The sequence below is a fragment of the Hevea brasiliensis genome, chromosome 13, assembly GCF_030052815.1.
Source record: "Hevea brasiliensis isolate MT/VB/25A 57/8 chromosome 13, ASM3005281v1, whole genome shotgun sequence".
In the NCBI taxonomy this organism is placed as follows: Eukaryota; Viridiplantae; Streptophyta; class Magnoliopsida; order Malpighiales; family Euphorbiaceae; genus Hevea; species Hevea brasiliensis.
This window is the reverse complement of record NC_079505.1, coordinates 89,274,439-89,288,687: the sequence shown is the minus strand read 5'-3', so window position 1 is coordinate 89,288,687 and position 14,249 is coordinate 89,274,439. Positions and strand designations below refer to the sequence as shown.

At 31.1% G+C, this 14,249-nt stretch overlaps 2 protein-coding genes across 3 annotated transcripts; both read left to right on the top strand.

The window, feature by feature from the left end:
- The first annotated feature begins 24 nt into the window (after nucleotides 1-24).
- On the top strand, nucleotides 25-3,568 carry LOC110633814 (uncharacterized). Of its 2 annotated transcripts, none has more exons than XM_021782586.2 (2): nucleotides 25-422; nucleotides 2,587-3,568. In XM_021782586.2, the coding sequence occupies exons 1-2, from the start codon at nucleotides 409-411 to the stop codon at nucleotides 3,347-3,349; spliced, it is 777 nt and encodes a 258-aa protein (XP_021638278.1). In that variant the 5' UTR covers nucleotides 25-408; the 3' UTR covers nucleotides 3,350-3,568. The 2 variants fall into 2 exon arrangements, with proteins under 2 accessions (XP_021638278.1, XP_021638279.1); XM_021782587.2 differs by having other exon boundaries at nucleotides 26-422; nucleotides 2,590-3,568.
- A 2,197-nt stretch (nucleotides 3,569-5,765) lies between these two features.
- On the top strand, nucleotides 5,766-7,218 carry LOC110633799 (cyclin-dependent protein kinase inhibitor SMR9). Its single transcript, XM_021782568.2, has 2 exons — nucleotides 5,766-5,894; nucleotides 6,298-7,218. Exon 2 carries the CDS (start codon nucleotides 6,364-6,366, stop codon nucleotides 6,781-6,783), a length of 420 nt encoding a protein of 139 aa, XP_021638260.1. The 5' UTR covers nucleotides 5,766-5,894; nucleotides 6,298-6,363; the 3' UTR covers nucleotides 6,784-7,218.
- Nucleotides 7,219-14,249: the final 7,031 nt, after the last annotated feature.

The following is a 14,249-nucleotide window of genomic DNA, read 5'->3' as shown; positions in this document are numbered from 1 at the left end:
TAGTAGATGCTACTTGCAGGGAATAAAGTCTCCAACTTTACTATTCAAGACTGCAACAGTCGCAGCTGCCCTACCACGAGGCCCACAACACCAAACCTCACCGTCCTCCGCCGTTCACTGGACTAGAATTGAGGTGGGCATTTGCACTGACTTAGCCCAAAGATGGTACCTTGGGCCATGTTCAGCCAGTCCCTCTAAATCCAATCCTTTGAGTGAGGGAGCAAACGACGTCGTTGGATAACACATTTTCATCCTCTTTGTCCACCACCCTCCAGGTCCTAAACCAAACGCAGAAGGAGCTCCTAGTTTGAGCAGCAGGTTTAAGAGCAAAGGAAGGAACGAAGAAATCGAGCAATCGAAGAAGAAGGAAAGAACAAGTATTAGAAAAGAAAACAAATTGTTCAGAGAATGTTCTACAGAGGGTAAGAAACTTTCTCGCTTAACAATTTCTCTGATTTCTCTCTTGCTTTCCTCCTCTTCGATCCGATTTCTCTCTCTCTCTCTCTCTCTCTCTCTCTCTTTTATTTTTTTTCTCCATTGTTAAATCAAGCCTTGCAGTTGGGGTTTCGTCAATTTATTTCGTCGTCCTCTTGATTCTTTGTTTTTCTCATTATGCTACCTGCTATTAATTCTTTGTTTATTAACCTGTGCTACATCAACAATCCAATATATATGATTTTTCCCCCCTTTGTAATCTTATCTGGGTCTATTTTGCACTTGTTTAGTTTGATCTGTATTTCCTCGAAATGCTTATTTTTGAGTTAAAGCGATGGTTTTTAGGATTTATTTTCTTTTTCCGTGGTAATTTTAATCCCAAATTGAGGGTTGAAGCTTGTAATGTTATGTCTTTAAATCCTTACAGCCTTTAACTTCCTATTTCTTTAAAAATCGCAAGACATCCAACCCAAGTGAAGGTAATTAAGGTGCCTTTCCGTCACCTCACCTTTAAAATTCCTATGCCAGGCTTTGTTAAATTGTCCTTCGTGGGGCACTTGGCTGGGTTCAAACTATGGTTTGAATTAGTCCATGATGGGAATACCAGCAGACCACCTATGCTATCAACACCACTAACATTAGGCTCATCGATGGGTAGGTTGGTATTATGGCAACCCCCTGGGTAAGGGTTGTCACAATCTGGTCAGCAACTCACTGCTTTTGGCTGTTTTTGACCAATCCACAGAGGAGAGAGTGACAATATTCATTTGTCCATTGGTTTGCAATTCATGTTTGTTTTCAGATTGAATTTCTCTGCAAATAGACTAATGTACACGTTCATTCGGTGATAGAATTGTGTGCAATAAGGAATGTGAGGTGAGCATTGTATATTTTTGGTTGGGTTGATATTTAGATGTGTGTCAATTTTGCTTCACCAATTGTCAGCTTTGATGTTTAAGAATGACCTATCTTTACCAATTATTATTGGTTTGAATTATTTTTGAAGCTGCTGTTAGTTCATTTGAGGAATTTGTATTAAGCTTTAGGCATAAATGAAGACTAAATTGGCTGGGCTATTAGGGCTAATAATCAATAGATTGTTTGGAACAAAATTGAGGGGACAAGGCAAAGCCTGTGGACCTTTAGAGACAAAATGAGAAAACAGTTTCAGGCCTCATAGGAAAATGGTGTACCTTATTTGGAGGAGGATAGACATTAGGCTCAAAGCTAGCGTTGTTGCTTCAGAGCTCAAGAGACTATAGACAAAAGAAAGAAATAATTGTGGTGTTAATAGTTTATAATGAATACAATGACATATTGGTGGCTTTAGAACAAAAAGTCAGCAGGTGAATTATGTCTTTTTGGTAGGAAGCCACACAAAAAACATGTTTTTTCTTCAAGAGATGCCATGGCAATCTCAAGTGAAACTAAGCAAACTATTTTGCCAGTTAGCCACGCTATTATTTGTTCCAGGCAGCTTCTAATCTAGATGTCTTTCCATCTAGTGGGTGTTACATGGATGCTTGTGCATATAGCGTTAAATGGCAACAATCTTGTTTTTATTTGAAAATTGGATACTAGAAGTGAATTATTTGATTTTCCAAATAAAATTTGCAATAAGAAAGAAAATACTGGGCATGGGCCTGTTATCAGATGCATAAAGCAAGATATCAATTTTTTGAAAGATATGATTGCCCCAGTCAATGATATGGATGGAACCAAGGCATACAGACCAAGTGAATTAACCATGGACACTTGAATATAAAAAGAGAGATGAAAAAAATAACTCTCAATGAAGCTCTAATTACATTGTAGGAATGGATCTAGTGAAATGACACAATGATGGCATCAGAAATGAATTTTTGAAAAGAAAATTTCAACTTGTCATTATTAAAAGGTAATATTTCAATATTTTCATGCAAAATCACCAACCCATGTGTTAATTTGAGGCTCTTGGATGTATTTTTACCTCCTGTATTATGAGGTTTCTTTTTTTTTTTTTTCTGATTGAGAAAAGAATAAAAGGAACAAAACATCTATATTTCTTAACATAGTTGAATATAGTTGCTCTTTGTTTTTGCATAATTATGTGTACAAAGCATTGATGAATTACTTATCTTTTCTTGTTTTAATGGTTTTTGGAAATTAAAGTAGATATCCTGATGGTGGCGATGGTCGTGAAATGGGTGCAAAACGTCAGCGGTTACTTGATCAGGGTCCTTCATTCTATGGAACTTCCTCTGGTTCAAGTTTTATGTACAATCCACCACCTTATGGATATGTTGCCCAGCCTCCACCTTTCCCTGTTGTCCGACTCCGTGGACTCCCCTTTGATTGCACAGAAACTGATGTGGCTGAGTTCTTCCATGGTCTGGACATAGTTGATGTTCTTTTTGTCCACAGGGGTGGCAAGTTCACTGGTGAAGCTTTTTGTGTTTTGGGTTATCCTCTTCAAGTTGATTTTGCTCTTCAAAAGAATAGGCAGAACATGGGCAGGCGATATGTTGAGGTTTTCAGAAGTAAGAGACAGGATTATTACAAGGCAATTGCAAATGAAGTTTCAGATGCTCGTGGTGGTTCACCAAGGCAAAATGCTCCGAGGGCTAAATCTTATGACGAGGGGAAGGACTCAGCTGAACATACAGGGGTATTACGGTTGAGGGGACTGCCATTTTCTGCTGGCAAGGATGACATAATGGAGTTCTTCAAAGATTTTGTGTTGTCAGAGGAGTCGGTTCATATTACAATGAACTCAGAGGGGAGGCCAACTGGGGAAGCATTTGTGGAATTTGCAAGTGCTGAAGATTCAAAAGCAGCAATGGCTAAGGATAGGATGACTCTAGGAAGTCGTTATATAGAATTGTTTCCTTCGTCAGTTGAGGAGTTGGAAGAACAAGTTACAAGAGGCCGGTGATGTTTGCTTCTGTAATTTGTACTACCGGTGATGTTCTTGCCTCATTGTTTAAATTTTGCTTCATTACTTTTCAATTAGTATGGTTTTGCTGTTGTTTTGCGTTTCAATGTTTTTTCTCCCTCCTGTTCCTTAGAATTCCAAAGAAGAACCTATGCTATTTAGTCAAATTTTCTTTTTTTGTGTTCGTTTGTCTATAAGTTAATCATAGCTTTGACAAAATGGTGCCATCACTTGCAACTTGTCAAAATTTATCCCTGGTTTCTTATGACATTACCTTGAATGCCACTTGACAAATGCTTGATGGATTTTAGTTTTGTTATAGTGAATGAGAGTTGAGAAATTTGTTTAAATTTTCTATATTTCTTGGAGCATACATTCACAATATTTATACCGGAAAAATGGTTTACTAGCCTTGTCCTGAAAAGATTTCCCGATTTCAGAAATTATGTTGAATCGACAGAACTTAAAAGAAACTCGTGAGTTAAACCAGCTGTGGTGCCAAAAAATAACCTTAAAGAAAAATAGAATCAAATTCTTTTCCATGCTAAGTGTTGGATCATCATAGGAAGATCAGAATGAAGGCTCGAGCCTTACAACCAGTTTTTTTCGCATCAGTTTACTATTTGAACCATGAGAAAAACTAGAACGGGAGCGGGAAAAGCCTCTATGCATTCCAAGTCTTTGAGAAGCAGTACATGGGAATAATTTTGTACTGCTTTTGAGAGGATAAAAAGGATAAAGCCGAAAGAGTAGCTTTCTTGGTGTAAACCAAATTATACCCTTCACAGGGAAAATAGACCTGCATTGCTCACTTGGTGCCAAGCTTGGGTAGATTCAGAATTAGAGCTTGAGTGACTAGTTTAAAAGAAGATGCTTTACAGTGAATTTGGCAGAAATGTTTAAAGTAGCTACTTGTCCTGACCATATTTATCGTTGGAATCTTGGAATCCAATTATAAGGGAAAATAATTATAAGGAAAAAAAAATCCGAGCTTTTGTTTCTATTGTCCGACATTGCATTCTTGCCCTCGAGTTTTACGTGGCTTGCATTTTAAATATGCAAAACCAAAGGGCATCTTGCGAATCTCTACTTCTATCATTGCTAATCCTCGTCCAATCAAATCAATAATAATAATAATAATTATTATTATTATAAAAGATGTCCTAAATTTAAAATTATTTCAGTGTAAACATTTTATTTTACCCAATGTGATTAAGCGATATCTAATCTTGTGTATTTTTTTTGAATTTGTTAAAAATATAAGCATATACGGAATAAGACATTTTTTGATAAAATTATTTGTATAAATTTAATTTTATATAAAAATGAACTTAATAATATTTAGATCATATATTTCTATTGAGATTTATGTATGATCAATTAAAGTATACACATAATTAAAATAAAGGGTAAATAAATCTCAATGCAAATATTTAATTTAAAATAATTATACTCGGATCAAATTTATAGTAACTGCATCTTTAATTTAATTTTAAGCATATTATATTTAATTAAACTATGTCCTATAAGTTAATATAGTAATAATAAATGGGAAGAAATCCATGAATTTGTTGGTATTATGTGTGAAGAAATTAAAATGAGGATAAGATTAAGAGAGGCACGTGCACGAGTGTTAAACCCTTTTTAGGATCCCCTGAAGATGTTGAACAAGACGTTAAAGAAGAGAAAAACGAGAAAGAATCAGTAGCCATCCATGCCCATGAATCAAACCACCTCAACTTAACCCTTCTTTTTTTTTTTTTTAATTGTTTCATTTTGTCTACTTCTTCTTCTTCTTCTTTCTCATTTGTGTTAAATTCAGATTCTTAACTATCACTATTCATCCCATTTTCTATTCCTTTTTCATCCTAGGATTCCCAATTTTTTTCAAAATCTCTCTTTCCCTCCTTTCTTGATTTTGCTTAATTAATTCAATTTTACTAAAATTTTAACTCTTATGTATATAATTTCTTTTTATTTAATTCTATTCTCATAATTTAAAAAACGACTTTATATTTTATTAAATATTCACTAATCTTCAAGTATTTAATTCGTGATATATTATATATATATATAATCACACAAAAATTATTAAATATCAAAATTAAATTTTTTGAGTGACAAAATTTTGTTGTATAATTAAAATTTTAGTTTTACTATTTATATTATTTTATATTTTTTTGTTATTAATAATTAAAAAAATTTCCTCATAATATATTTCTCTTCTTGAAAAATTTACAATATTAGAAAGTTATTTATAATATTATTCTTTAAAATAATATAATAAGGAATTACAAATATATAAAAATTATTTCAGTTTCAATTAAGACCACTACCGAAAATTTTGGAAGCTCTCTATCATCCTCTAAAATTGCGGGCAGCGGGCAGCTGACCTGATTTTCCCCAATCAAATTTCAACCCATATAACACTCCAACTCCCTCCCAGCTTCTTCCCTCCCTATAATTAGTAGGGTTTTGATGCCATCATTATTCTTTTATTCTTTGCTATCATTCTCAATCCTTAAGTGTCCTCTTAGGACATAAGGTAAGTCTTCTTCTCATCTAGGATTCATTTTAGTTTGGGAGCAAGATTTTAATTTTTCTAGTGCCTTATGGTTTGTCATCGAGGGTTTTGCTAGATGAAGATCGATCTCTCTTATATAGGGTTTTCTTTGGAGAATTGGGGTTTCTTATTTGTTCTTGAATCTCATTATTTGGTCACCATTTCTGGAGGAGTTTTATTTTTGCAATTGTGTTTGCTGTGATCTTGAAAAAGTTTGTTTCTAAAGAGATCATCCATTCAGTTTTTCACTTTTTTTTTTACCACTTTTCAGTCAAATTTTGATTGCTTTAAAGTACCCACTAGCATGGGTTTTCTAGTACTAATGGCTCGTGTTACAGCAGTTTCTCACCTATACTAACTAAAGTTCTCAGTTTGTTCTTGCCAGTTTTAGTACTATCTGTTTTGTCTTTAACTATACACTCGCCACTTTCCAATACATCTCCCTCTGAAAATGGCTCCATCTGCTGCAACAAGAGCAAGAGCAAGACCAAAATCAACAAGAAAACCAAGAAGAACCCATTACAAGAAGCGGCTTGTCAAGTCCAAGAACATCCAAGAAGCATCAGTGGTTGAGGATTTACCTATTAATAATTCTTCCTCCTCCTCCTCCACCACCACCACCACCACAAGCTTCGATACTTGTTCCAAGGTTGATGGCTTAGATTTCGAGGGTGTTGATATCTCTACAAGTTCATGCTCTACTCCAAAAGCTCAGAGATTTCGGATACCAGAGATCGTTACATGCCCACCAGCACCAAAGAAGCAAAGAGTGATATCAAATTGCTCATTGCAAAGGAGACCCATCGCTTTCTTTGCCCCTCCAGATTTAGAGCTCTTCTTCTTCTTTGCTCTCCGCGATATCTCAGTCTAGAACTTGTTCATATATGATATGAAGTCATTTCAATAGTCTAAGTTGTGATCATTATAAATCTCTCTTGAGTTATATAGTTTGAGACTTGGATTTGATCACTAATATATAGTGTAATAGCTACTTTGAGATTTCAGAATTCAGAGTGAATGATGGCAGTAAGAAGTTGTTAGCTTTGCTCTTTCTGGTTTGCTATTTGATTTAGTTGGGTTTTCAATTTGTAGGTATACTAATCACTAAATTTAGCTGGGGTTGTCCAACTAAATTTAGGCTTATGCCTATCAGCATTTTTAGATGTTTTGCTGACTATGGGGTTTGAAGAGTGAGATGTAATGGCTTGATATAAGGTTTGTGAGTGTGAATTTAGTGTGAAATTACCAGCCTTTCTTTGTTCAGTCAACTTCAAAAAGTTAAGTAAAAATCATTACTTACTGTTTATGCACAAAATGCAAATCCTTCTTCCCCTTTTCTTATGTTCCCCTTTCTTACCCTTGGAAGCAAGTGCTTGTACAAATTTCATTATAAGATATAGAGAAAATATATTGAGTTTAACTCTACTGTAAAAATTAACTCAAATGAAAAAAGTTTATTAAGTCTCGCATATAATACAAATAACTTATCCTAAATCAATATCGGGCAAAATAAAAATGCATCATATATTTTGCCTAGGACTTGATCTATTGTTTCTAGCAAAGTGTTCATTTCTTTGCATTTTTTTGTTTGATATATATTTTGCTGTGGGTTCCCCTAACACCCCACTAATCATAATGTAAGCACTAGTTGCACAAGAAACTAAATTATGCTCACTCAATTAATGGCTACAGTTGCAATTTATAAGGGTCCACCAAACACTTGATATATCTACACAGATCTTGGGTTCTAAAAGAGATTTCCAAAAAAGGTCTTCACTTCACACACTCTACTTTTTGAGTCCATAGTAAGAATAGCATTTTCAATTTTCAAGGTTTAGATATTCTCAGTTAATATTTCTATTTGCAGGTATAGAATTTTCTTTGGGATTGTGAGTAGAGGATAAAACTTTTGGAGTGGAAGCAGTAAAAACATAGGTGAATTTAGATATTGAGGTAATGGGAACACAAAAACAATTGAAGGGTGCTGTTTTTAATATTGTTTTAAGGTGGGATCATATTGTCAGATTGTGGGTGTCCGTGTGTCTCAGGTGAGCACGGCATCCCTAAGAGAATCCAATGAAGGAGACTCGTGCGGGTTTTGTGATCATTGCAACAGTGTAGAATCTCAAGAAATTTCACATTATTTTTCCTTTCTTTTCTAACTTTTTTCTGTTCATGATAAGTTATAGTAAGGTTTAATTGGGCATCTGCATTTATTGTGTTTCTGCAGGTTCATGTATGAATTGAAGCTTCAATTATTTCTCCTTTCATCATTTTTATTCTGCTAGGGTAGAAGGCTTTTCTTTCTGGAGCTCATGCATACACAGATTTTTCTCTAACATATTAAATATTCAACATTCATATAATCAAACTGAAATCATTTCTTTCATCTGCTACCCCGTGAATATTTGCTTCTCTTTCACATGTGTTTATAAATGAGCATTGAAATCTAGGTTTAAAAAATAAAAAATAAAAAAATGTGCATTTAATATAAGTTTGATCTCATTTAATTATTAGACCGCAGATGATTAAGTTTATTCTCGTAAAAGTTTGAGTTTTAAATAGACGTACTCAAATGAAAGATTATATGTTATTTAATATTTGAAAGGTTATTGTATGAAATAAACTAAATAGAAATGAAATGTCGGTATCAAAGTGATGGCCAAAATTAACCTTTTGTTCCAAAGTAGAATAATTTCAGTTTTTGACAAGGGCATGGGCCATGGATGAATAAGGGAGGGTAGATGACAAATGGGTACAGTTGATATATAAATGGTGAGACTGAGACTCAGCTAGAGGACATGAGAGAGAGGGATATAGCTAAAGCTTTAGCTTTGAATATCTCATACATGTTGGAGCTTTTGGGGATAAATAATTGCACAAGGAATATGTGAAGGACGAGTTTGCATTGATTACAAGTCCCTCTTCCTTAAATGCTAAGGTCCCTTTCCCTCTCACAAGCATTTTCCAAACTGCCGTGGTCCCTTCTTTGCTGGGCTTATGATCGTCTATGCGTTTCCTTTCATCTCTATTGATAAACTATTATGTATCTTTTGAGTTCAGGTTTTTTTTTTTTTTTTGGCATTTCTTATATTTTGTAGTCTAATCAATAAGAAAGCAAATAATTAATTTTGGCCATCTCCATTTTCTTAGAATCTCCACATGATAAATGACACCTCAATCGATAATCATTTGATGACCACAATTATTGGGGAAAAGTTTTATATTGAGGAGCCAAAGAGCAATTTCTCTCTTATCATCACAATTTAATTAACTCAACAGGTTAAAGGAAAAACCCCTACCACTTTTGGGTCGGTTTCATGAAATATGTTTCACATATAAATCCGGTAAACAAAGCATCAATTAAAAGTTTAGAGATTAATCATTTAAACCTGGTAAATTTCTATCCTTTTTAAAAATTTTCCAAATATATATATATAAAAAGTATTTGATTTAGACGGCGTGGGCAACCCAGTTTGAATCAGTTTTCATTCAAGGGTTAGAGTTAATCATAATTGAATCAAAGGATCTACTCATTTTTTATTTCAATTCAATTTAATTTTGATCATATTGAACGGTTGAATTTTTTTAATTTTTTAAAATAGAAATTGATTTTAATTAATTTGAATCAGACCAATCAATTCTAAATTGATTCAAGATTGATTTTAATCAATCTGAATTTAATCGATTTTCTAATTTTAAATCAGACCATAGTCAAATCTAACCATACCCATGAATACCAAATGGCATTTTATCTACTATTGAAGACTAGCCCTTCCTTTCTTATCCTCAAGAATTGTTATATAGACCTAAGGACCTATACGATGGACTTACCCATGCAAAAGCCGAGCTTGTTCAATAATATTGTTCTTACATCTAATTTTATTAAAGAGTTCATTTAGCTGTGTTTTTCATTTTTTTAATTAAAAAAAATTGTATTAATAAAATTTATCTTTCATTTTTTATTTAACTTAATTTAATTTAAATTTAAATTTTATAATTTTAAAAATACCTTCACTAATGTCATTCTTTTTAATTCTGCCTCACCTATCTGTTGTCCTACATTAGTTTGGAATAAAGTATTCATGTTATACATAGATCCGACCTATTTTTTATACGCGATATCAAAACTACTTGCTTCAATATTAAGTCACCCGTAAATGTATTTAATTACCTATAAATTTTATATTTCAAGATGTTCATGTTTGAACGTAAAGAATATGTGTTATCTCACAATTATTTAAAATAAAATATTTATGCTATATGTAAAATTATTTCATCCCTTGAAATAGCTTTTGATTTGAAATCAGACTCCATTCATTTTCTCAATATCGTAAATTATCAATAAATGAAGTCTATGCCGTACGTGCATGGATCACAAAGGTAATGAGTTAATATTTTTAACTAAGGTTAATATATATAACCTTGGAATGAGGGATGATGAAATTTTTAATTACATGTGGGAATTGACATGTCTTTCCTCTTTTTCATTTCCAATGATAAATCCTATTAATTCTACCACACACACTTTGTTATTACTTTGATATTAATTAATTACTACTATAGATTTAATCTAATAATTATATTACTATTTTCTTTTCTAGAATCCGAGGTTGCCCCTCCTCTTCACAAAGGAGAGCAGCAATCTTCTTTATTTTTTAGGTCAAAGTGCTTGCACTTGCACCAACTTTGCTATTATCTGTTAGCTCTCTCTCTCTCTCCTTAATTATTCTCACAAGGAGGCAATGAATATATTTTCTATATTAAAAAAATAAAATAAAATAAAATAAAATTGCCTCTCTTGGTGTATTTAAAGGGTCACAAGTGTAAGTGTTGTCCAATCTCTTAAAAAGGATTAATTTTGAAAGCAATTAATTTAAGTGGAATCCTATGCTTTTATGTTTCAAAGAGTTTGTATTAAAAGATTCAATTATTCTCTTATGTTGATTTGAGGCCTACATACAGATTCTCCTAACCTTTATAAAAAGAAATAATAATAATAATAATTATACTATGGGTTAATTGCCCACTCTCCTAAGTTTTATGATTTCTATGCATTCTTTAGTATCCATTCATGATTATGAAAATAATTTTAAAAATTAATTAATTTATTTCATTAGTTAAAAATATACACATAGGACAGAAAAGACACACACCCTTTAAAAATATTAAAAAAAAATATAATATATAATGAAGGAAAAGAAACCATGTTGATAGCTTTCCATATGCCAAGGTTAAACTACACACAAAACGAGAACTCATGTGATCTTTTAATTTGCGTGCAACGTCGTCGTCCGATTTGCACAGTTTAAAAAGAAAGATTAAAAGACATATATAACAAGAACTTTTTCTTTCGGTCATGGGACATTGCATTACCTTAATTTTTACAAGGTTTACACTTATTTTTTTCTTCACTTTTTCCTTTCCTCTGCTTACAGGACTGACAATCTCTTTAATAGGTATGCCCTGCAAAAGAAATCTGCTCCACCTAATACGTACAAAAGCCAAATTGATCTCTTAAAAGTATTTCTAGTTGCATGATTCGATCCAATAATTAATTAATTTCAGCATGAATATTATTCATTAATTGTTAATTAATTAACGTTGCAGATTATATTTCTTTTTTATATATTTAAAATGGGTATTTTCGAATCAAATTACATGCATCAAAATTATATATATTCTCTCAATGATTTTGAAGACACTCTCTTATGTCAATCAATTTAATGTGTTCTTAAATTTTTAAAAAATTTTAAAATTTAGAATAATTCTAAAACACCAGTATAAAGATGGATTTAGAAATTGACCAAAATTTTTTTATAAAAATATTAAATTGTGACAGATTCGTCACTGATATTTTATTAATTCACCATTGATATGTTAGCAACAGATAGAAATTCAATATTAAAAGTCAATTTTTTTTAAATCTATATCTGAAAATAAATATAATCAAATGAAGGGCCTTTTACATTCTTTAAATATTTCTTAATTATTGCTTTGTCAAATTAGGGGTGAAGATTGAAGAAGGATATTCTATAAATTCACCAATTTGGACCGTTTTCAAAAGGCTTCAGATCAAGCATCAAGCTTGCCTTTATTTTCGTATCTTCTGTGGCAGTATCATTATAGTAGTATATACGCCTTAAAGAAAATTATTGAACAATTTTTTTAAAAAAGTGAAAAAGAAAATCTTAAATAAAATACAATTTTATTTTAATTTAATTGATGATATTTTTGTTTTTGTTTTTGCTTTGGCCATCTACAAAGCAATTAATTAAGCAAAGACAGACATGCCGAACACTTGTCCAAAATCATCAAACAAAAGCAAAACTCTGTAGCTCTTTAGACTGCACCACGATTATTGAACATCTCACACTTTACATTATTTTCATATTGCCTTTTGAATCATCCAGCAGGATCCTTTATATATATATATATATATACATAGCAAATTTAATTATCCACCCCCTCTTAATTTGTTTCAATTAAACTAGTAAATTTCAATGATTGTTTTTCAATTTAATTTGTTAAAATAAAATATTTCATCTTTAGTTTTGTTTAAGAAAAAGCCATTAAACTTGCAATAGTAAATTTTTATATTAATTTTTTTTTCTTAAATAACACTAAATTAATATTTAATTGAAATAAAGTTATAAATTATTATTTATTTTTTTATATAACAACTAAAATATTAATAAAATATATTTATAAAATTTTAATTTTATTATCATCAGGTTGTTATAAATTAAATTTTAATTAATAATAAATAAAATACGTAAAATTAATAATTTTATTGATAAATTTAGTTAAAATAAAATAATTTCATTAACAATAATTATTATTGATTTTTTTTTTGAAATAAAATTAAAGTTAACAAATTTTATTTAATAATTTATAATTAAATAATTGAAATGAAATGATCATATTCCCTTAGAGTTTTAATTAACTTATGCTATTAAAGATCTTCAAAATTGTGCAGTTTAAATTTGAATATTAATTAATATTAAAAAAAATTACTGTTGATAAAATTATTTTTTTAAATATATTAGTTAAAAAATATTTAAAAATAATTTTAAATTAAATTTAATAAATTTTAATTATAAAAGTATTAAAATAATAAAATAATTTTTTTAAAATTACTAAATCAAAACTGACAGTTTTGATCTAAAGAGCCAGGATTTAAAGACTAAATCAAAGGGCCCTCCTCAATTTCAATCTCAATTTTAGTTTGATTTCAATCCAATTTAACTTAATATGATTCAATTTGGATCAGACCAATGATAAATTTTAGTATTAATTATTTTAAAGAAGAAAATTTATTTTTGACTCGAAAGTTGACTAAATCAATCAAAATCAATGGTTTCAATTCTAATCTAATTTAAATAGTTCTGACAGCTCCCATTTCCAATTCAATGAATTTGCGAGTATTTTTTGAGCTAAGGTTTGATGAGGTGAAATTCCACAAGCCACAGAGGACCAAAAGACCCATAGAAGTCCATAGGGCTGAGTCCTATCAACATTAGCAATGGCTGAAGAATTACACCAACCCAGCTTTTAGCCCAACGACAAGCCTAGGGAGATTTTTTCTTTTTTTCCTTAGTCTTTAAGAATCAATGTAGAAAAAATATTCAATAAACAATACTAACTTTGAGAACAAGTAAGATTGGAAGAAAAAAAGGTTTAACTATTCCAATATTTACTAATTTTTAAATAAAAAAAGTTGGAAATTTGTATTGTGTCATTTTCTTTTTAGTGTTATCAATTGACCAATTCGTTTTATTTTAGGCTTATTTATTAACCCATTCAAAGTCTAAAAAATTTCCAATTTTTATGTTGTGATTTCTGAACAACCTTATTATACAATTATTATATTAATTAATTAATTAATTAAACCTTCCGACAAAAAATAATTAATTAATTAAACCACTAAAGGCTTAGAATTTGGGCTTCAGTGCATGTACTTGGGTCTAGCTTCACCATCAACAGCGCCTCAACCCACTGTTCATTGGCTGTCAGATGGCCAACATCACCTGCACCTGGCGTGGGACCGGTTCAAGTCAACCCCTGAATAGAATCAGAAGAAGATTTACCAAAATTTTATATGTAATACATAACAATTTAAATCGATTTTAATTTATCTCTCAATTTTAAATAAAAAAATAAATTATTTAAATTTAATTTAAAAAAAAAATGATTTGATAAATACAAAAGGATGTCCCACGGATCAAATTGAACCAAAACTCTCAAAATTAAAGTTTAAAAATCACTTAGAAGATGGAATCAAAAACTGAACCTAATCCTACACCATTTTGAGCCAAAATCACCGATTGATTTTTT

Excerpts from the sequence above, each read along its gene's own strand:
- LOC110633799 (XM_021782568.2), top strand. The coding sequence starts at position 6,364 with ATGGCTCCATCTGCTGCAACAAGAGCAAGAGCAAGACCAAAATCAACA.